The 22,181-nt window shown below is 41.0% G+C and overlaps 1 protein-coding gene across 4 annotated transcripts in view; it reads left to right on the top strand.

Annotated features, from left to right (window-relative positions):
- Nucleotides 1-22,181, top strand: part of LOC117479995 (myosin-10-like) — a 78,058-nt gene that overhangs the window by 35,359 nt on the left and 20,518 nt on the right. The window contains exons 5-23 of one of the 4 annotated variants that reach the window (XM_034127128.1): nucleotides 152-254; nucleotides 749-778; nucleotides 4,408-4,500; nucleotides 5,459-5,522; nucleotides 5,636-5,734; nucleotides 7,460-7,603; nucleotides 7,691-7,786; nucleotides 8,942-9,060; nucleotides 9,951-10,103; nucleotides 11,319-11,492; nucleotides 11,848-12,021; nucleotides 15,570-15,684; nucleotides 16,646-16,708; nucleotides 17,276-17,469; nucleotides 18,265-18,386; nucleotides 18,782-18,851; nucleotides 18,933-19,093; nucleotides 19,878-19,986; nucleotides 21,597-21,728. In XM_034127128.1, coding sequence (XP_033983019.1) covers nucleotides 152-254; nucleotides 749-778; nucleotides 4,408-4,500; nucleotides 5,459-5,522; nucleotides 5,636-5,734; nucleotides 7,460-7,603; nucleotides 7,691-7,786; nucleotides 8,942-9,060; nucleotides 9,951-10,103; nucleotides 11,319-11,492; nucleotides 11,848-12,021; nucleotides 15,570-15,684; nucleotides 16,646-16,708; nucleotides 17,276-17,469; nucleotides 18,265-18,386; nucleotides 18,782-18,851; nucleotides 18,933-19,093; nucleotides 19,878-19,986; nucleotides 21,597-21,728 — 2,215 coding nt within the window. The remainder of the gene's footprint in view (nucleotides 1-151; nucleotides 255-748; nucleotides 779-4,407; nucleotides 4,501-5,458; nucleotides 5,523-5,635; nucleotides 5,735-7,459; nucleotides 7,604-7,690; nucleotides 7,787-8,941; nucleotides 9,061-9,950; nucleotides 10,104-11,318; nucleotides 11,493-11,847; nucleotides 12,022-15,569; nucleotides 15,685-16,645; nucleotides 16,709-17,275; nucleotides 17,470-18,264; nucleotides 18,387-18,781; nucleotides 18,852-18,932; nucleotides 19,094-19,877; nucleotides 19,987-21,596; nucleotides 21,729-22,181) is intronic. The other 3 variants (XM_034127129.1, XM_034127131.1, XM_034127132.1) reach the window with 3 other exon arrangements.

Here is a 22,181-nt window from a genome sequence, read left to right as displayed (position 1 = left end):
ATGTAACGTCTGTACGCTGCTTAATTGTAGGAAATTAAAACAGAATAGTCCCCATAATGGCGCTAAGCTTCATAACTCCCGTTTTTCATGATTGCAAACAAAGGTTGTCTTACTTATTTCTTGAGAGTGAAACTAAAGTGGTTGTTTCCAGAGGAGAGTCAGGAGCTGGAAAGACGGAGAACACGAAGAAGGTGATCCAGTATCTGGCCCACGTCGCCTCCTCACACAAAGGACGCAAAGACCACAACATTCCTGTGAGTTCCCTTCCTCCTCTGTCCTCAGCAAGCCTCCTCTCCTCCCTCCTTTCTCTCGTCTTTCCTCATCTCCTCATCTCTTCTTGTCTCTCCTCTCCTTGTTTCCTCTCTTCTTTCTCCCTCTTTCCTCTCCATGTCTTTCATTTATTTATTTATTCTCATTTCTTCTTGCATGTTCATTCAAACAGTTCATGTTGTTCATATTTACAGTTAGATTTAATCTGATTGTAGCCCAGTATTTCCTTTTTATGACAAACTCTCAGCCAGAAAGCGTTTTCCCAAAAGGTCAAACTATTACATTTGTTATTGTAATGTACATGTGGTAAAAGTCAAAATGTAGATGCATATTTAGCTGATATTAATCCCACCTAACCTAGGATATCTTCCCTCCTGCTTCACCCATGCTGCGAGTGTACCAGTCTTTCCTGTTGCTTGTGTCTGACATGAGCGCTTCAGGTTTTTAACCCTTGCATTTGTTTATCCATAACAAACAGCCCGAATCTCCCAAAGCATTCAAGCTCCAGGCAAGTGTTCACCCTCTGCTTTCTCCACAAACAACGAGTGTGTGGTCCGTGCATGTGCATGTGCATGCCCTCTCTAAATCTCGCCCCGCTTTTATAACGATGTTGACGAACTAATCTAAGCTCCTCTCTTTATGAGGAATGTGTTTGAGCTGGTTATATAAAAGCCATTAAACCAGCATGCTTATGAAACTGAAGCACTTCTATCAGTTGGGTTGTGTCCATTAGAACAGGTGGATATTGAGACGTTTTATTATAAGCACTAGTCAAATCATAAAGGATAGGATGAACCTGATAATTAAAAATGCTTGTCGATCAATGACGAATACATTAAATGACTGCAAGGTACATACATGGTGTTAAGAACCACTCTATATAGTTATTTGTTATTAAAACAACATTTAATGCACTATGAACTTGGTTTAAAGTAGTTACAATTCAACTGTAACCATTGCATGAGAACAAAATGTAATCATTAAATCACATTTAAGTCACAAAGTAGTAGTAAACAAACTGTATCTATGAGAAAGTGCTTCAGACACAGGCCGTAGTATTTGTAATCAGGCAGAAACATAGAATTAAATCGAATAGATCAGGTCCCATTGTCACCAATACACAATCCAGCTTTTTGAGTCAGTATCGGCACAATATTGTATATATCTATTATCTATTAATGCATGTTTTCTGGATGCATGTGAGTAGTTTGAAGAGCATTTCCAATTAATCATTCATTGGCTTTTTCCATTGCATTAGCTGTGATAATATTACAAACTGTGTCCTTCAATACATCTGGCCTTTGCCGTCCTGTAGGTATCCAGACACGATGTTGCTTTATGGAAGTTATACCTGGTTCTGCACATTTAAATTCACAGTGTTTTTCACACATGCTGACACACTGCTCCAGTTGGACGCTCTCTACAGAACATGATATTTTCCAGCTCACCTATCCTCAGCTTGATTTATCCAGTAGCTTTTTTACTCCCCGTTCTCCCCTAAACCAATACCTGATGTTTCTGTGTCCTCTCTACATTTAATAACTATAGAAGCAGGGTCTAAGCTGCGACCTCTGACCTGCAGCTTTGAGCGTGAATGCTAGTTTAATGTTCAGTAGCTGTAAATGCTCCCCTGCCAGAGTACATCATCCACACATGACCTCCATATTGCTGCTTTCCTTCTGCGTTGCATTACTGAGCGGAGGCCAGAGGAATGTGGGAGCAGGGATCCAGGAAGATAAGGTGGAGGGGTTGGGAAGGAGGTGAAGTATCGGAGAAGAGGTGAAGCGGAGCAGAGGGGTCCAGACTTTCATATTTTCTCCCAGTGAGAGAGACGTGAGACTGTTTTGTAGTTATAAAGCGGTATATGTAGGGCTGGTCAATAGAGTGGTGCAGGAATGAGTCCTAAAACCCTGAAATGAGTCAGCATTTAAGCACTTCCTGTTGCCTGTTCTGGAAGTCAATGGTTTTTTGAATGTGTTTTGTGTTTGGCTGGCACATAAGATACGTCAGTAAATACCCCACTGGTGAATTTTAAAACAGAGGTTGCTAACAAGAGTCTTAATGAGACATTAGCCACCTTTAGCTTAGCGGTGGTGACGTTAAGTCATGTGACCGTGCTGTAGTTCCTTTATAGCCCAACATTAGTCGCCTTTAGCTTAGCGGTTGTGACGTGAAGTCATGTGACCGTGCTGTAGTTCCTTTATAGCCCAACATTAGCCGCCTTTAGCTTAGCGGTGGTGACGTGAAGTCATGTGACCGTGCTGTAGTTCCTTTATAGCCCAACATTAGCCGCCTTTAGCTTAGCGGTGGTGACGTGAAGTCATGTGACCGTGCTGTAGTTCCTTTATAGCCCAACATTAGCCGCCTTTAGCTTAGCGGTGGTCCATTGAGTTCCAGACAGGAACAGGAAGTGGTCAAATGCTGACTCATTGTTCATTAGCTAGCGCCTCTGTTCCCTCTTTCTTTCTGGAGTCACTGCAAGTCCCTAATTTGCTGTAGGGTCTATTTCTGTCATGATTATGTCATATGTTGGAAGTGGAGGGTTTTGGGAGTGTCCAAACCGCGTATCTACCCAGGCTTTGAGATTTGGGAGGAAGCCATCATTACCAGTGTGGTGGGGCAGTCTTTGTATATGTATAAATATAGGCCATATCCTCATAGCCACAGGAATGCTAAGCTAACCGCTCACTATAGGGCATGTGTGGAAACACTCGCTGTGGTTTCACGAGCTCCGTCAAACTGTTTGGTAATGTTGGCCCGTTAGACGAGTCGAGGCCCTCTGACAAAAATCACACTGTCCTGCTGTTTACTCAAGAAGAGCCAACGTGATAAATGACTGTGTCAAATATTGATTTATCATATTACAGTGCAAATTAAAGAAGAGAAAGTTGACTTAGATATAAAATAAAAAGGCAAGCAAACGTTAATAAAAACTTATATATATATAAAAGTATTATTGTAAATAACCAAACCTTTATCAGTAGATATTATATAATAAACATTGCATTATAATGTGTGTTTATCACTTAAATTCTGCAGCTGGTAAAGATGGAGATAACTTTAAAGGTCTCATGTCATGCTTTTCCGGTTATTACCCGTCCCCTTGTGTGTTATGTAGCTTTTTCTGCATGTAAACGGTCTGCAGAGTCACAGACCCCCAAAGTACACCCTGTAGCGAGTAAAACTCTAACACAGAAAAGACCTGTCTATGCTGCCCCAGAACGCCTCGTTGGGGATTTCTCTTTTTCCATTGTTTACTTCTTGGGTATAGTGACGTATTTCGGGTATAGTGACGTAACGTAATGTCCGCGGAGCCGTTACGTTTGGACCAATCCGCGGACTTCCTCACACACACACACTTGGCGGCACGTTGCGAGGCTCGCTGCTGCGAGGAGCGGGACACTGTGAGCTGGCTCACTGGTGTGGGGTCAGCGAGACAGCGAGACATCGCGGAACTCAGCCTGGGCACACACACAAACTCCCAGCCAGGCTGCGGGTGTGTGTGTGTTTCAGGCTTGGTTTCGCTGTGTCTCGCTGTCTCGCAGACGGCCACTGGGCTCACAGGGAGGGGGGGGCAGGAGCTCCAACAAGCCGTTTAGGACAGAGAGTGAATACACATACTATACAGAGATGCTGTATGAGAAACCAATGTGAGTTTGGAAAATTACACAATATACATTTATTTTAGTAGACCTCAACAATGGAATTATGATCAGTAGAAATGGCCATGACATGGGACCTTTAATGTCTTTTATACTGATAGGTATCTTTATCCATAAATAGTTCATTAGTTCATTTATATTTGTATTAGATATGAACTTTCAAAGTGACTAAAGCTGTCAGATAAATGTAGAAAAGTAAGAAGTACAATACTGGCTTCCAAGATGTCATGAAGTAGAAGTATATCAAACGTAAATACTCAAGTAAAGTATCTCAAAATGTAACTTGAGTAAATGTAATTTCCGACACTGTTGACGTGGCTAACTTGTTCGTCTCGCTGCTTTATTGTGATTAATTGATTTAGCTTTGCGCATGTTTTGGCAGAACAAGAAGATAAAAGGATTCTTTACATGATACCAAATGTAATACATGTCTGACAGATGGTTGGCTTTCTTACCTTCTTGTCTTTCTCCACAGGGCGAGTTGGAACGACAGCTGCTGCAAGCGAACCCCATCCTCGAATCTTTTGGCAACGCTAAGACGGTGAAAAATGACAACTCGTCTCGCTTTGTGAGTCCACTCTTCCTGTTCGAATCATCATTTGTAAAAATACATATTTTAATGAAACTCCACATTGAGTCAGTGCAGTTTGCCTTATAAGAGATTTCCGTATATTCAACACAAGCTTGAGCAGCGTATGCTTCTGTATTCTCAATTTACAAACAAGATGTTCTCATGGGTTCTTTGAAGCTTTAGAATAAGTTTTGCCTAAACCATTAATTGAGATTTTATCAAAATTGCAATACCGTAAAGCCTTCATGAAGAAAATAATACCACTCTCTTATGCGTACAGTGCAATATGAAGCTACAGGCTAGTTAGCTTAGCTTAGCACAAAGAATGGAAACTGGGAAACAGCTTGTCTGGCTCCGAAGAAAGGTAAAAAAACTACTATTTTGTTGTTGTTTCTTTCAAATGAAATGTTTGAAAAATGATATATATATTTTGTTCCTATGTTGGCCTGGGAAAACCTACCAAGAGAACTTTTGCTGCACTTTTAATATTTAGCTTTATCTGATCCTGCAGAGATGTGTTTCAACAACTGCAGCTCTAAGCATTTCAGATTTTTGCATGATTTAGCAAACATGTGGCCAAGGTTAACCGCTGCAGTGTTCAGTCCTCATGAATCACCGTCTGAACACCAGCAGACAGATGCAGACACACACACTTACACACACACTTACACAAACACTTACACACACACACACATTCACTGTCAGGAAACCACACACATGCCTCACATTCTTTCTGACCTGGTAATCTGGATTTTCCTAATAGAGGCATTTTGTTCTCCACTGTGTCGCCTGCAAAAATCTACAAAGTGATATTGAAAATGGAACCAAATGTAGAATAAATAAATAACCGATGCACACACACACACATTCAGCACAGTAACACACTGACATCATACACTTTCTAAATTAACCAGCTGAGTTTTAACAACTGTTTTTAACATCTTGTTTCCTGCAGGGGAAGTTCATCAGAGTCAACTTTGACGTCACGGGCTACATCGTCGGGGCCAATATTGAAACTTGTATCCTTATTCCTGGGAAATGACTTTGATAAACAAACTTTATTTGTAACACTACAAATAATAAAGTATTTCTCGTTGTAATTTCCTGGTCAGTCCTTAACCTTTCCTCTCAGATCTTCTTGAGAAGTCGAGGGCCATCAGACAGGCGAAGGATGAGAGGACCTTCCATATTTTCTACCGCCTGCTGGCAGGAGCTGGAGAGCATCTCCGAAGTGAGTATCTGTTAAAAAGAAGTGCAGCAATGATGGATTTTTTTAAGCTGACCTTGAAGGCAGCATCTCTCTGGTTCAATGGGATTTCTCCATGTGATCAAAAAACCGTTTATGATACTTACAGGTTTAGTTCAGCAGGATCATCTCCACATATTAACACCACTTTATGATTTCTGAAGTAAAAAGCTAATGTTGGGCTACAAAGGAACAACAGCACGGTCACATGACCTCACGTCACCACCGCTAAGCTAAAGGAGGCTAACGTTGGGCTATAAAGGAACTACAGCACGGTCACATGACTTCACGTCACCACAGCTAAGCTAAAGGTGGCTAATGTTGGGCTATAAAGGAACTACAGCACGGTCACATGACTTCACGTCACCACAGCTAAGCTAAAGGCGGCTAATGTTGGGCTGTAAAGGAACTACAGCACGGTCACATGACTTCACGTCAGCCCCGCTAAGCTAAAGGTGGCACTTGTTAGAAACCCCTGTTGTCAAACATTCAGAAAACCATTGACCTCCAGACAAAGCGACAAGGAAGTGGTGAAATGCTGACTTATGACCAGGTTTAGGACTCATTCCTTCACCACTCTATAAGGAGCAATGGGGTTTCGTCTTTGTGCTTCAGGCCAAAGGAAGCCTGTTTAAATCAGCACCGTCCAATTCATTTCCCTCGTTAACTTTTATTTCAGCTCGTTAGCGCATTGTTTCGTGATGATGTGGAACATCTTGACATAGCATAGAATGAGATAGAGCAAAATGTAAAATTAAATACTGTTGTAAATTAAAGGTCTCCTATTATACTGTTTTTCATCAATATATTACAGGTCTCAGATATATACAGAACCTGTCTCTGATTGGCTGAAACACCAAACAGATCATTGCAGCATCCCATAATCCCCTCTGTTTCAGCCCTGTTTCCAAAGTGCTGATTCTCTGTCTGTTACTTTAGATGAAAATAAGGAGCCCCTCCCCACGCCCCTCTGAGAGATATTTGGTTACAAAGAACTCAATGGTGCTCTAGGAGGAGATTTAGGTGATAAGGGGGGGGGGGGGGGTTACCTTGGTTGCTGATTGGCTAATGGTTACACAAGACAAAACATTGTTATGAAGTGGCCAAAATCTGATTAGCTCATTTTCAGACAGGTTTTTATAGAAATGGATCAGGACAAAAAGAGAGAGAATCTTTGTTCCTGAAACTTTCAGAGTCTCTTTCCACAGAGGGGACACATGTTGATGTAGAAGAGACATGAAGAAGAGGGGACACATGTTGATGTAGAAGAGACTTGAAGAAGAGGGGACACATGTTGAAGTAGAAGAGACATGAAGAAGAGGGGACACATGTTGATGTAGAAGAGACATGAAGAAGAGGGGACACATGTTGATGTAGAAAAGACGTGAAGAAGAGGGGACACATGTTGATGTCGAAGAGACATGAAGAAGAGGGGACACATGTTGATGTAGAAAAGACATGAAGAAGAGGGGACACATGTTGATGTAGAAGAGACATGAAGAAGAGGGGACACATGTTGATGTAGAAGAGACATGAAGAAGAGGGGACACATGTTGATGTAGAAGAGACATGAAGAAGAGGGGACACATGTTGATGTAGAAGAGACATGAAGAAGAGGGGACACATGTTGATGTAGAAGAGACATGAAGAAGTTGATTTTGCATAATAGGTGACCTTTAAAATGAACTGTCTTTCCTTTTCCTTCTCCAGCGGACCTGCTCCTAGAAAACTTCAGCAACTACCGCTTCCTGAACAACGGGAACATCACGATCCCCGGGCAGCAGGACAAAGACAACTTCCAGGAGACTCTGGACGCCATGCACATCATGAGCTTCTCCCACGAAGAGATCGTCAGTGAGTAGTGCTTCCAGATGTGTTTCCAGTACTTTATTATTCTCTTTTTCTTCCCTCTGTCATTACCTAATGTCCCTCTCCTCACAGGTTTGTTGAAGGTGGTCTCTGCCGTGCTGCAGTTTGGAAACATCATCTTCAAGAAAGAGAGGAACACAGATCAGGCCTCCATGCCCGAAAACACAGGTAAACAGTTAAAGAAAACACACACACACACAGACACACAGACACAAACACTCACACACACACACACATGAAATAGCGATTTAACAAGGCTTTTTTTTAAACTTTTTGCCAGAGGAATGCCTTGGACTTGGACGATATAGGATTTTTGGCTAATGGTGGATTTCGTTAATTGAGCTGTCTAATGCTTCATTCAAGAAAACACACACACAGACACACAGACACAAACACTCACACACACACACACACACACACACACACACACACACACACACACACACACACACACACACACACACACACACACACAGACACACAGACACAAACACTCACACACACACACACTCCGTCATATTTGTTTCGCCTGCTGCTAACACACAGTGTCCATATATAATCTATCTATTACGATGAATTTTGAAGACATTTGTGAGTAATTCAGACACCAACTCGTATATATCAGAGCTTTCCCAGCCGTGATTCTTACTTGAACTGTTGATATATCTGTTTTCTTTTCAGATTATTGTACTGTAACTAACAATAGACACAAGCATAACATCAGAAAAGCTGCGGTGCTAACTTTTAAAAATGGTTACAGCCTCATTTGCTCCTCGCTCGTGACGGTCATGATTCATAAATCCAGAAAATAGAATGACTGTGCTTCCACAGCAACAACAGGTGGTGGAAAACAGACCATCATTTCCACATATATATATATATATACACACTGTGCACATGCTGTATTAGGAACATGATAACACTGGAGTTATGAAGAGATTATAAGTCTGTATACTGGAATGGTGGTAATGTTGAACCACCATCAGGTCACACACCTCACAGTAAGACAGAAGAAATGTTTATTTGTATTTGTACGAATGCTGATTAAGCAGCGCTTCCAATATAGCTCTCCAAATCTTAACTCAACATACTTTCAGCTACAGAAATCATTTAACCATATGTTTTGGGATAGCCATGGACAACTGGAAGTGGAGGAAGACATTTTTCATCCTGCAAATTAATACGTTTTCTCCAAAAGTGTAGTTCTGCTCACCATGACACAACTCTGAAGACAGTATAAAATCCAATATCTGCTTTTTTAAATTAAATCTGGAGCCATTTAAGCGATAATTCACCTGCTTCCTGCTTCCTGTTCCCTCTCAGTGGCGCAGAAGCTGTGCCACCTGCTGGGCATGAACGTGATGGAGTTCACCAGAGCCATCCTCACCCCGAGGATCAAAGTGGGACGAGACTACGTTCAGAAAGCACAGACCAAAGAGCAGGTGAGGGGGCCGTCTAAACTCTGGAGATCAAGAGGTTTCCATTACATGTTTATTTTGAACTGTCAAATAAGGTCTAGTTTTACGGCTGTTTGATATCATTGTGTAGCTAGATAGGTTTATAAATCATCAGAATCATAATACTTTATTTATCCCTGGAGGAAAATGGGTTCCATGACAGTTGCTCCAAAAAAAAAATTTAAAAAGTTTGTATTACAATATATGCAGTGGTGTATTACTATGTGTCAGGGAATAATTTCGCCCTACATGTTTACCTTTTGCCCTCGCAGCTGACCAACCTTGAGCAGCCGTTATCTCCCTTAAGGAGGGGCTGCCCTAGCAAGTTGTTGATGTTACCAGTTTGTGACCGGGCAACTCTCGGTAGAGATAGTTATTGTTATGGGACACCTGGAACACATCCTTCTCGGGGTGTAGATGACCCCGAGCCATAAGCGACAACAAATGTGATTCAGTGTCCTCAGCTGTTTAGTCTATCTATTGAAGAATGTTGATTATTGCACTCTGAACTAGTTAAAACCTGGAGCTACAGGAGGGCTCTTCAGAATTGATTGTGGCATCTCAACCGTGTGGTCAACTCGTGGCCCGTGACATGTCGTGTGAATTCTCCGGCCGAAGCTCCAAATAAACCGTCAGTGTTTGCCATCAAAGCTCCAGCTCTCTCTGAGTCCTGACTCCTATTGCTTCAGAAGTTTCCCCCACACTATGTATAAAGATATTAATGTAAAGAACAATTTGCTTGAAATGTAGAGGTTTGTCTGAATTAAATCCCTTAGTTAATATTCCTAAAGCTCCACCCGTGGCTCAATGGTCTAGTTATCATTATTAAGGGTCTTAAATCCCTCCTGTTTTCTCACCCTGTGTTTTTTCCTCAGGCTGACTTCGCAGTTGAAGCTCTGGCGAAAGCGACGTACGAGCGTTTGTTCCGCTGGCTGGTGTACCGGATCAATAAAGCTCTGGATCGAACCAAGCGGCAGGGAGCGTCCTTCATCGGCATCCTGGACATCGCCGGCTTTGAGATCTTTGAGGTGCTGATTGTGGCGCTTTCATACGAGGAAAACTCCACAAAACTCAAACCAGCTTCTAGAAAATATTGGGTTTTTTAATGCATGGATTAAACAGAATCTGATCATTCAAATGTCTCTTAGGTTAGCCAATTCATACAAGGCAAGGCAAGGCAAGTTTATTTATATAGCACCTTTGAACACAAGGCAATTCAAAGTGCTTTACAAAAATGAAAGACATCAAGAAACGTCTAAAACGTCTGGGGTTTTTTGGAAGCCTTTAATCAGATAGATATTTCTGGCTATCTTATCATAGACAATGCTTGGAAATGTGAAGAGAGAGCCGGGTTACAATCGACATGAAATAGCGATTTAACAAGGCTTTTTTTTTAACTTTTTGCCAGAGGAATGCCTTGGACTTGGGATTGGACGATATAGGATTTTTGGCTAATGGTGGATTTCATTAATTGAGCTGTCTAATGCTTCATTTTCCATTGTAATCGTCTACTTTTATGAACAAATATCTGCAACTTCCTGACGTTCCCATTAGCCTCTGCTGGCAAAAGTACACATCCTTTACTCAAGTAGAAGTACAGATAGTCGTGTTTAAAAATACTCTGGTGAAAGTAGAAGTACTGACTAAACTTCTTTTCTCAAGTAAAAGTAAAGAGGGCTTTGAAATGTACTTAAAGGGGACCTATCATGCAAAATGCACTTGTGTACGTCTTTTAAACATGAATATGTGTCCCCGGTGTTCCAGGGAACTCACCAAGTGTCAGAAAACACAACCCTCTCTATTTTCCTCCATACCCAAATCTCTAAAAAAGGGGCTGCAACGGATCTGATAAAAACTGATCCAGATTTGAACACTGTCCTGACGTCAGGACGGTGGCGCTACGGCTATGTAAGAGCATATGTAAGAAGTAGAAAGTCCAGGTATTTGTGTTCAAAATGTAAGAAGTAGAAAGTACAGGTATTTGGGTTCAAAATGTAAGAAGTAGAAAGTACAGGTATTTGGGTTCAAAATGTAAGAAGTAGAAAGTACAGGTATTTGGGTTCAAAATGTAAGAAGTCAAAGTAAAAAGTGGTCAGAAAAATAAGTAGTGGAGTAAAGTACTGATACCAGAAAAATGTACTTAAGTACAGTAACAAAGTATTTGTACTCCACTACTTCCCACCTCTGGACTTATATTTAAAACGTGTCACCATATCTTAACTCTGCTTTTCTCCTCCTTCCAGCTGAACTCCTTCGAGCAGCTGTGCATCAACTACACCAACGAGAAGCTGCAGCAGCTGTTCAACCACACCATGTTCGTGCTGGAGCAGGAGGAGTACCAGAGGGAGGGCATCGAGTGGAGCTTCATCGACTTCGGCCTGGACCTGCAGCCCTGCATCGACCTCATCGAGAGGCCGGTCAGTGCTTTCAAAGGACTTCTTTTATTTTAATAATAATAATTGTTAGAAAAATCTCCCTGGTCTCCGGCTTGAGCTTCAACATCAGGATCCATGTATTTCTGATCCTCTCCAGAATGGAAGTAGTCATCACATACAGAGCATCAACTAGTTCCTGAACAGTGTCCTTCACATGCTGATATCCAAGAGAGGGAGTTACACAGTCACAAGATGGAGGAATAGAAAGCAGTATTCAATGTTTACTTCAGATTAGCTCCACGTCAGAAATGATCATGCTTGTCATATGTCTATCTCCATAGAGGCTGAATCATCATGTTAAAAATAATGTATATTTAATTGATTTCTCTCTCCTCAGACGAACCCCCCCGGTATCCTCGCTCTGCTGGATGAGGAGTGCTGGTTCCCCAAAGCCACCGACAAAACCTTTATTGACAAAGTGCAGCAGGAGCAGGGAACACACACCAAGTTCCAGAAACCTCGTCAACTCAAGGACAAAGCCGACTTCTGCGTCATTCACTACGCAGGGAAGGTACGTACTTCAGACTCATTCTGAACAACTAGCTTAGCATTGTTTGCGTTAGCCGGTATTTTAGTCTATTTGTCCTATTGGGAACCAGAAATGTTGACTTCCATAAATGTTATGTTAGAAATGTAGAATAAGGGTCCCCGTCATTAAGACTTTACCAAATGCTTACTTGCATATGTTGGCTATTAGCATATTTAGCTAAATTAGCACAAGTTGCGTTGATTAGCATTCGTTAGCATCATCACCTGTATGGACAATAGGTTTAAAGACAACATCTTTTGGCCAATTTGGACAATATTGGAGTGGTTTGGGTTTGTTTTGTGGGTGCTGAATCCATTTCAGACATTTACAGGATGCAAAATAGCAGTTTGAACTAGAACATTTCCATATTTGTACGCCAACTGTGCCAATTTGATGAATCGATTTTGAAGTTTTAGTGCACCTGGATTGATTGGATTGGACAGATTGCTCATGTATTCTTTTGTACTCAACTATTTGTATATGTTTGAAGCCATGTCTACAAGATGGTACAACAAACAGATACAAGTAATGCAAAAATACAAGGGCAAAACTGTTTAACTGAAGTTGTTTATGGTCTTTTTTGAAGCCCTTTCTCCGAGGCACAGATATATCAACCCAGTCTCACAGCATTTCGTGTTATTAGTCACGAAATTAATGTAATCTATTGATTCGTGTTCACCAACACGATTTTCACCTTTTTTTCGTGTCACACAGAACGATTTTAAATGCAATGTATTTCTATTGGTAGTATGTTTCGTGCCTGCAACACGTCTTTTTGTCCGGTCGGGTCTTGGAAGACCAGAAGCTGTGTGGTTCATAAAAACATGTTCTTACTCAATATCTTACCCTAAGCCTAACCCTATCCCTTTTATTTGAAATTGTATAATGTCTGAGTTTTTTTGCCGTCAGTGAGGAAAAGAAATGGCTCAGAGCCTCAGAATACTGAAATCTGTATTTTATGTCATCTTTTTTTCCTTCTAATTTGTTATTATTTGGTGCAGGCACGAAACATACTACCAATATAAATACATTGCTTCTAAAATCGTTCTGTGTCAGAATACTTAAATCTGTATTTTTTTAAATGTCTTTTTCCTTCTAATTTGTTATTATTTACATTGCTTTTAAAATCGTTCTGTGTGACACGAAAAAAATGGCGAAATCGTGTTGGTGAACACGAATCAATAGATTAATTTCGTGACTATAACACGAAATGCCGTGAGACTGTGTTGGATATATAGCTCCTCTGCGGGCTCTGTGTCAGGTCACTGCCTGAAAACAAAAGCCCAGTTGTGGTACCGCTGCTGAAGGAAACCCACATCTGGTTCACATTGGGGTGAAATTGCCTCTATAGTGCCATGTGGCTGCATAACGACGGTTTTCAACTTTCACCTTTTTTGCGGTGGTCTTCCATCTGTAAAGAGGACAAAGCTGATATCATCCCAAGAGAGATGGATTAATTAGGTCTCTTTTTACCTCGTTTTTTAAATGAACAAAGCAAAGAGCGTTGTGTCCAAACATCTGGACCTGAGTCTTGCTTTGACAAACAGGTGAACAAAACTCAGATTCGGCTCAATATCAAGAATCCAGTCCTCAAAACTAAAGTCGGCATTAAATCTGAACTTCATCAAATAAACCCCGCATTACTGAGTGATACCGAGGGGGAAAATAACTACAAACACCAGTGAGTTCGCTTTTCCAGGATTCTGATGAAACCCATATGGAGATCCAACATTCCTCCGCTCAGGTTGCAAACCGTGTCCATTACTTATTATGTCTCGATCTAATCCAACAATCTTCATAGTACGTCTGAAAAACACGTCCAAGAAAAAGCCATCATCATGTTACAGAGACTAATTCAATCAACACCTTATGGTCCAGTTAGACAGTACTGGGCTGTCAGTCAAATGTAACATGGAAATAATATAATGTCTGTAAATTCAGCGCCGCTAAGCTAAAGGTGGCTAATGTTGGGCTATAAAGGAACTACAGCACGGTCACATGACTTCACGTCACCACCGCTAAGCTAAAGGTGGCTAATGTTGGGCTATGAAGGAACTACAGCACGGTCACATGACTTCACGTCACCACCGCTAAGCTAAAGGAGGCTAATGTTGGGCTATAAAGGAACTACAGCACGGTCACATGACTTCACGTCACCACCGCTAAGCTAAAGGTGGCTAATGTTGGGCTATGAAGGAACTACAGCACGGTCACATGACTTCACGTCACCACCGCTAAGCTAAAGGTGGCTAATGTTGGGCTATAAAGGAACTACAGCACGGTCACATGACTTCACGTCACCACCGCTAAGCTAAAGGTGGCTAATGTTGGGCTATAAAGCAACTACAGCACGGTCACATGACTTCACGTCACCACCGCTAAGCTAAAGGTGGCTAATGTTGGGCTATGAAGGAACTACAGCACGGTCACATGACTTCACGTCACCACCGCTAAGCTAAAGGCGGCTAATGTTGGGCGTGATGACGTTTAGTCGTCTCATTTCAACACAGTCTCACGGCATTTCGTGTTATAGTCACGAAATTAATCTATTGATTAGTGTTCACCAACACGATTTAGCAAATTTTTTCGTGTCACACAGAACGATTTTAAAAGCAATGTAAATAATAACAAATTAGAAGGAAAAACAGATAAAAAAAAATACAGATTTCAGTATTCTGACACAGAACGATTTTAGAAGCAATGTATTTATATTGGTAGTATGTTTCGTGCCTGCACCAAATAATAACAAATTAGAAGGAAAAAAAGATGACAAAAAATACAGATTTCAGTATTCTGAGGCTCTGAGCCATTTCTTTTCCTCACTGACGGCAAAAAAAGTCAGACATTATACAATTTAAAATAAAAGGGATAGGGTTAGGCTTAGGGTAAGATATTGAGTAAGAACATGTTTTTATGAACCACACAGCTTCCGGTCTTCCAAGACCCGACCGGACAAAAAGACGTGGTGCAGGCACGAAACATACTACCAATAGAAATGCATTGCTTTTAAAATCGTTCTGTGTGACACGAAAGAAATGCGAAAATCGTGTTGGTGAACACGAATCAATAGATTAAATTAATTTCGTGACTATAGCACGAAATGCCGTGAGACTGGGTTGCTCATTTAGACACTTGTTAGCAACCGCCGTTTATAAATCCACCAGTGGGTTATTTACTGACATATTTTATGTCTTGAAACCAAACGTACCCCAAAAAAACACACAGATGGTGTAACAGGAAATACTATGATGCTGACTAATTTCTGTGTTCTGGACTCATTCCCGCACCACTCTATTAAATATTAAGATAAGATATAACCCAAAGATGGTTCGGACCATGTCGGTATTTTGTTTCACAGATTTTCTGAACTTTCTACCTCTCTTTTTTATATTTATTAAACCACATAGCACATTCAGCACATCTGGTCCTGCCTGTGGGATCAAAGCTAGCTGTCACCTATAAGACTCGCTGCTGCAATTAATCTGCTGAAAGCCATGCCTGTAATAACTGTGATCTGGGTGTTTCTACAGGTGGATTACAAAGCGGATGAATGGCTGATGAAGAACATGGATCCTCTGAACGACAACGTGGCCACGCTGCTGCACCAGTCGACGGACAAGTTTGTGGGAGAGCTCTGGAAAGATGGTGAGACTCATCGAGTTTTTAATCATTCAAAAGTATATTCTGCAGTATGCATTAACACGGTATAGCTACAGAGTGCTGCAGTGATGGTGCATGCAGGTGTGAATGCGTAATCTATACCTTTAAAACACTTTCCATAAAGGCAAAAAAAGATGTGTACTTTTTAAATAACTGGAAATTACACACAGATCTGCAAATATTAATAAAATATATACAAATAAAATGCAATACTACACATTAAAACATAGATTATGGTCTGTTCACACAAATAATATTGAGACAAATCTATACACCATTAGCTAATAACCCAACACTGGCTTAAATAATAACAATGCTTTTATAATATGCATGCATTATTGATTTACTCCTTTAATCAATGAAAGCGTGTGTGTGTGTGTGTGTGTGTGTGTGTGTGTGTGTGTGTGTGTGTGTGTGTGTGTGTGTGTGTGTGTGTGTGTGTGTGTGTGTGTGTGTGTGTGTGTGTGTGTGTGTGTGTGTGTGTGTGTGTGTGTGTTTCCCCCCTCTCTCTGACTGTGTGTGTGTGTGTGTGTGTGTGTGTTTCCCCTCTCTCTGGTGTGTGTGTGTGTGTGTGTGTGTGTGTGTGTGTGTGTGTTTCCCCCCTCTCTCTGACTGTGTGTGTGTGTGTGTGTGTTTCCCCTCTCTCTGGTGTGTGTGTGTGTGTGTGTGTGTGTGTGTTTTCCCCTCTCTCTGGTGTGTGTGTGTGTGTGTGTGTGTGTGTGTGTGTGTGTGTTTCCCCCCTCTCTCTGACTGTGTGTGTGTGTGTGTGTGTGTGTTGTGTGTGTGGTGTGTGTGTGGTGTGTGTGTGTGTGTGTGTGTGTGTGTGTGTGTGTGTGTGTGTGTGTGTGTGTGTGTGTGTGTGTGTGTGTGTGTGTGTGTGTGTGTGTGTGTGTGTGTGTGTGTGTGTGTGTTTCCTCTCTCTCTCTGTGCGTCTCTGCTGCTGCAGACATTCAGACGTTTCAGAGAGCTTCTTTCTATGACAATGTGTCGGGGCTCCAGGAAGCTCCAGGTGACTTTAAATAACTCTTCTCTTCATCCTCTGTGCTGTCCTGGCTGCACTGTGCAAACATCTACACAAACAAACCTCTCCTTATGGCTTTGCATGGCTGTAAAAACCAACACATCTCATCCTACTATAAAATATCGCCTCTTTTAGTTATTCCAACAACTTGAATGAAAGGCAGCAGCGTGCAAAAATAAACAGTGTTAGAAGTAGTACCTAAAAAGTGCTTTTTTATGAATAAATAAAATGGAGACCTTTGTAGTCCATAGAAGATTAAAGACTACAATTCCCAACTCCTTAGCCTATTAAGTTTTAGCGTTATTGTTGTATCTAAGAAACAAAAATATGTTTTCTTATCATTTTACTTGAGTTTTTCGCCCATTTTCTTTGTTGGTGCTGATGAACAACTCAAACCAAACAGTACTGCGATTTGGATATTGCACTCTCTCTTTTCTACATTCATGTGAATATCACTTTGCTTTGATGCATTCTTCCCATTTATCAGTGGACCAGCCTCATCAAACCTGCACTGATCTGTTTAAATCGTCTCCTCTCTGTTTTCCTTCTCTCCAGTGGACCGGATCGTGGGTCTGGACCAGGTTTCGGGGATGAACGAGACGGCGTTCGGTGCCGCCTATAAGACCAAGAAGGGGATGTTCCGGACCGTGGGTCAGCTGTACAAGGAGCAGCTGTCCAAGCTCATGGCCACGCTGAGGAACACCAACCCCAACTTCGTCCGCTGCATCATCCCCAACCACGAGAAGAGGGTGAGACCGGAGATCCTCACAGAGACTCAAAGTGGAAGATTTATAGTCATTTGCACTAAAGTCGTTTTTGGCAACAACTATTTGAAGTCCCTCCAGTATAGAATACACTTAAGGCACTTAAGAAATAAGAAAGTATAATAGAGTGGTGCAGGATTAAATACTAAAACCCAAAATGAGTCAGCATTTCCTCACTTCCTGTCCCCTGGTCTGGAAGTCAATGTTTTTTAACTGTGTTCTTGGTTATTATCCTGAAATCAGAGACACAACACAAGCTGAGATTTGTATTCTACGACATGAAATAGGTCGTAGAAATACCCCACTGATGGATTTAAAAACGGTGGTTGCTAACAAGTGTCTAAATGAGACGACTAAACGTCATATAGCCCAACATTAGCCACCTTTAGCTTAGCGGTGGTGACAAGAAGTCATGTGACCGTGCTGTAGTTCCTTTATAGCCCAACATTAGCCACCTTTAGCTTAGCGGTGGTGACGAGAAGTCATGTGACCGTGCTGTAGTTCCTTTATAGCCCAACATTAGCCACCTTTAGCTTAGCGGTGGTGACGTGAAGTCATGTGACCGTGCTGTAGTTCCTTTATAGCCCAACATTAGCCACCTTTAGCTTAGCGGTGGTGACGTGAAGTCATGTGACCGTGCTGTAGTTCCTTTATAGCCCAACATTAGCCGCCTTTAGCTTAGTGGTGGTGACGTGAAGTCATGTGACCAGGTATTAGCTTAGCAGTGGTGTTTTTTTACTGAAACCCAAATCAATTTCAATTTTAACTTTTCTTTTTCAGGCTGGTAAACTGGACCCTCACCTGGTTCTGGACCAGTTGAGGTGTAATGGAGTTCTGGAGGGGATCCGTATCTGCAGACAGGGTTTCCCAAACCGCATCGTCTTCCAGGAGTTCAGACAGAGGTACGTTAAATATCATAATATAAAAACACATATGAAAGTATTATTTTCATATGTAAATAAAAACAGTTATCTATGTATTATTTTATCTATGTATTACAATATGGAAATTTTTACTTCTTATGTTTAAACAAATATTAGTATTATTTGTCTTTTTTTTTTTAAAAATAATTGTATTTTTATTTATTTTTTTATCTTTTATTGAACATTTTAACTTGGAAATGGAGCAACTGTCACAGAACCCACTATTTTTCCAGGATAAATAAAGTATTTATTCCCATTTTTTATACTTTATATAGAAAATATATAAACATAAATAAATAATACATTTCAAAAGTAGAACAAATGATTTGTGTGTTATCATTTTATTCTGACGTGTCTCTCTGCTCTGTGTCCAGGTATGAGATCCTCACTCCCAACGCCATTCCCAAAGGCTTCATGGACGGAAAGCAGGCCTGTGAGAGGATGGTGAGGAATGCAGTGCCTCTACATTTACTGAAGTGAGACGTCTTGAGTACTTCTTCCAACACCTCTCTCTGTTTCTGGCAGATCAAAGCCCTGGAGCTCGACCTGAACCTCTTCCGGATCGGTCAGAGTAAAATCTTCTTCAGAGCCGGAGTGCTGGCTCACCTGGAGGAGGAGCGGGACCTGAAGATCACCGACATCATCATCTACTTCCAGGCCGTCTGCCGCGGATACCTGGCACGCAAGTAAGACATTTAAAGAGTCTAAGGCAATTATTACATTTTCTAAGAACTTCCTCATTTAAGACTAGTTTCTGTATAAGCTTCCCGTATAAAAAGACTCTAAGGCAGGGGTGTCAAACTCAAGGCCCGACTTCATTTGATGTGGCTCCCCAAGAGCTTGGAAAGAATAAAATACGTTTATTATACGGTTACATGCCACTTTACAGAAGCACTTTGCCTATAAACTACATGTCCCACAATGCATCTCATTTTGTGACATGCGCACTGAAGAGACTTGCAATGATTTGCCCTAGACTTCTGCTTTCAGACGTAGTTAATTATGAAGTTATTACCCTATCCGATAATAATCCAATGCAGAGGCAGTAATGGAATATAATACATTATTTTATATATATTATATATTTATATATGTATTTTTATATATTCTTAAAGTTACAACCGGCCCTTTGAGTGCAACCATAACGCTGATGTGGCCCGCGATGAAATTGAGTGCTCTACTGGGAACAGTTTAACCATCATGGATCCACATGATGGTTTTTTTGGCGACCTCTCACCTTAAATTGACCGGAATTTTTTCTGCGGATTGATATGACTGCACATAGTCCCCTTGTTCCTCCTTAGTTATCTTTAGCAATGGTCTGTTAGCGGAAAATAGCAGACTGCAGAATGTCCGAAATTGACCAATCAGCATCCAGTTTGACACCCCTGGTCTAAGGAATTTGCTGTCATGTGCACAATAACTACTGGGTACTTTTGCAATAAATGTCAATGTTTTTTATTTCTTCAGGTCCTTTGCGAAGAAGCAGCAGCAGCTCAGTGCTCTGAAGGTCCTGCAGAGGAACTGTGCTGCCTACCTGAAGCTGAAACACTGGCAGTGGTGGAGGCTCTTCACCAAGGTGTGTGTGTGTGTGCATGTCAGTGTTTAAACAAATCAGTTGAAGTCCTACAAGTCAGCAGTAGTCGCTCTCATCGATGCAACAAGAAACAAGTCGCCACACTGTGAGAACAGCGCTCCGTTAGAGAGGCTTCCATTGTTCAATGTCAGGTTTTATGCAAAATCTATTAGACAAATCTCTCTACTAATAATGTCCGGTAAGAATAGATCCTCCTAAGTTTGAAGTGTATCACAAATCCTCTGAAAGAGAGTCAGCAGCGCCGCAGCTCTCATTGATAAAACAAGACGCCAACGATGGAGGACAGCGCCATCCTACCTCGTCAAAGTCGAGGGCCTTTAAAGTTTTTTTTCACTTTTTAGGAATCTTTATTCCACTCATATTTATCCAGTGGCCTTAAATCTTTTGAGATGAAAGGTCTAATGAAGTGTTATCTTTCTAAAAAGGTTCAAAAAGCTCATATTAGAGTCTAATTCATGTAAATTGTCACAGTTTTGCTTTGTCATGATTTCTTTTAAATATATACTCTACTTCTATGAAAATGATCTAATCTGTTGTAATCTCTTCATACATTGTGACGTCACAAACATGTCTGCTGATCACTTAAAGGTGGGGTAGGTAAGTTTGAGAAACCGGCTCGAGATCGCTAGAATTTGAAAATACACAGCCAGAAAAAATCTGCCCCTTCCTTATAGAGCCCCTCCTCCAACACACACGAACGCGCACATGACCAATGAGGGCACGAGATAAGTTTGTGCACAGATGGAAGGCTGACAGGCAGGTAGGCCATCCAGTTATTTTAGCCGGGCCGGCTCAGATGATTGGTCGTGCTTTTTACAGTACTACGGCTTCCAGAGATGACATCTTTTTATGGATTTTTTGTCAAAGCACTTCAGATATTCATTGCTATCGGGATGTTAAGAGCATTCCATGGAATATAACAAAAAGTGTTTCTGAAGTGAATTACCTACCCCACCTTTAAGTTGTTGTTCAGGTAAATGTATTTTATAATCCTTTAAAGCCTCCGGTTGGAGAGGCTTCAACGGCAAATCATCATAAGGGATTTCAAAGATATCTATCTGTAAAAACAGAAAAATAAAAACATAATATTTGACCAGAATTTACCCCATTTTTCCGGTACATTAAAATCTTCCCTTTTTATTTGTTATTATTATTACTATATAGTATATATTTGTTTTCTTTTCTTTCCCTTCTATTTGATGTTTCTCATTGAGGCCACACCTCAGGTCATCAGGATTATAATGTATTATTCTTATTAATTTTCTCTCTGTGCTTTTATTTAAGTAATTGGTATGTAAACTGAGATATACGTAGATATCTTGCTACATGATTAAGGTGAGATTATTGTCACCCATGGAGAGATGTTCGTTATATGTGCAGTAACTAGTCTGCACACATTTGAGTGTGTATGCGGGTGTATGTTGTATGTATGTATGTTATGTCTAAATGTTTGCAAAAATGACATAAAAAGAGTATTAAAGAAAATAAAAAGTTCCCCAGACACGATGACGTTCACAGAAAATGCTGGTACATGTATTTTGTCACAGGTGACTCTAGAGGTCATTAATATCCCACATATTGATCTGTTGCAGGTGAAGCCTCTGCTGCAGGTGACCCGGCAGGAGGAGGAGATGCAGGCGAAGGACGAGGAGCTGGTGAAGGTGAAGGAGAAGCAGAGCAAGGTGGAGGGAGAGATGCTGGAGATGGAGAAGAAACAACAGCAGGTACGTCACACACCCACACGTTACAGATCAGTATTATTATTAGGTATAGAGACCATTTGTTTGTGTTGTGTCAACAGTATGTAACAAAATGTATACCTAGAATCAGAAACGTTATGTTTAACGTTATTGTTTGCATCTAAGAAACAATAAGAAGTTTTCTTATCATTTTATTTGAGTTTCGCCTCTTTATTTGTATTTTTAAAGTCGTGTTTCGCCCATTTTCTTTGTTGGTGCCGATGAAACAACTTAAATCTTATATGGATTAAACTCACAAAATGCATTGCGGTGGAAATGTCAATTTGAAAAGGCGTCTAAAGTGGCTTAAAGAAACCGAGGAAGATGGACAAGACAATATGTGCAATCAACCATGAGGAAACAAACTCGAAACGGCAAGACCATTAGCTCCAAATATCCATATCTATTAATATCTACGCTATAACTTGCAGGTACACC

Source organism: Trematomus bernacchii, unplaced genomic scaffold, assembly GCF_902827165.1.
Source record: "Trematomus bernacchii unplaced genomic scaffold, fTreBer1.1, whole genome shotgun sequence".
NCBI classification, from domain to species: Eukaryota; Metazoa; Chordata; class Actinopteri; order Perciformes; family Nototheniidae; genus Trematomus; species Trematomus bernacchii.
Note: the sequence above shows the minus strand (reverse complement) of the source record. Positions and strands in the feature narration are given on the sequence as shown.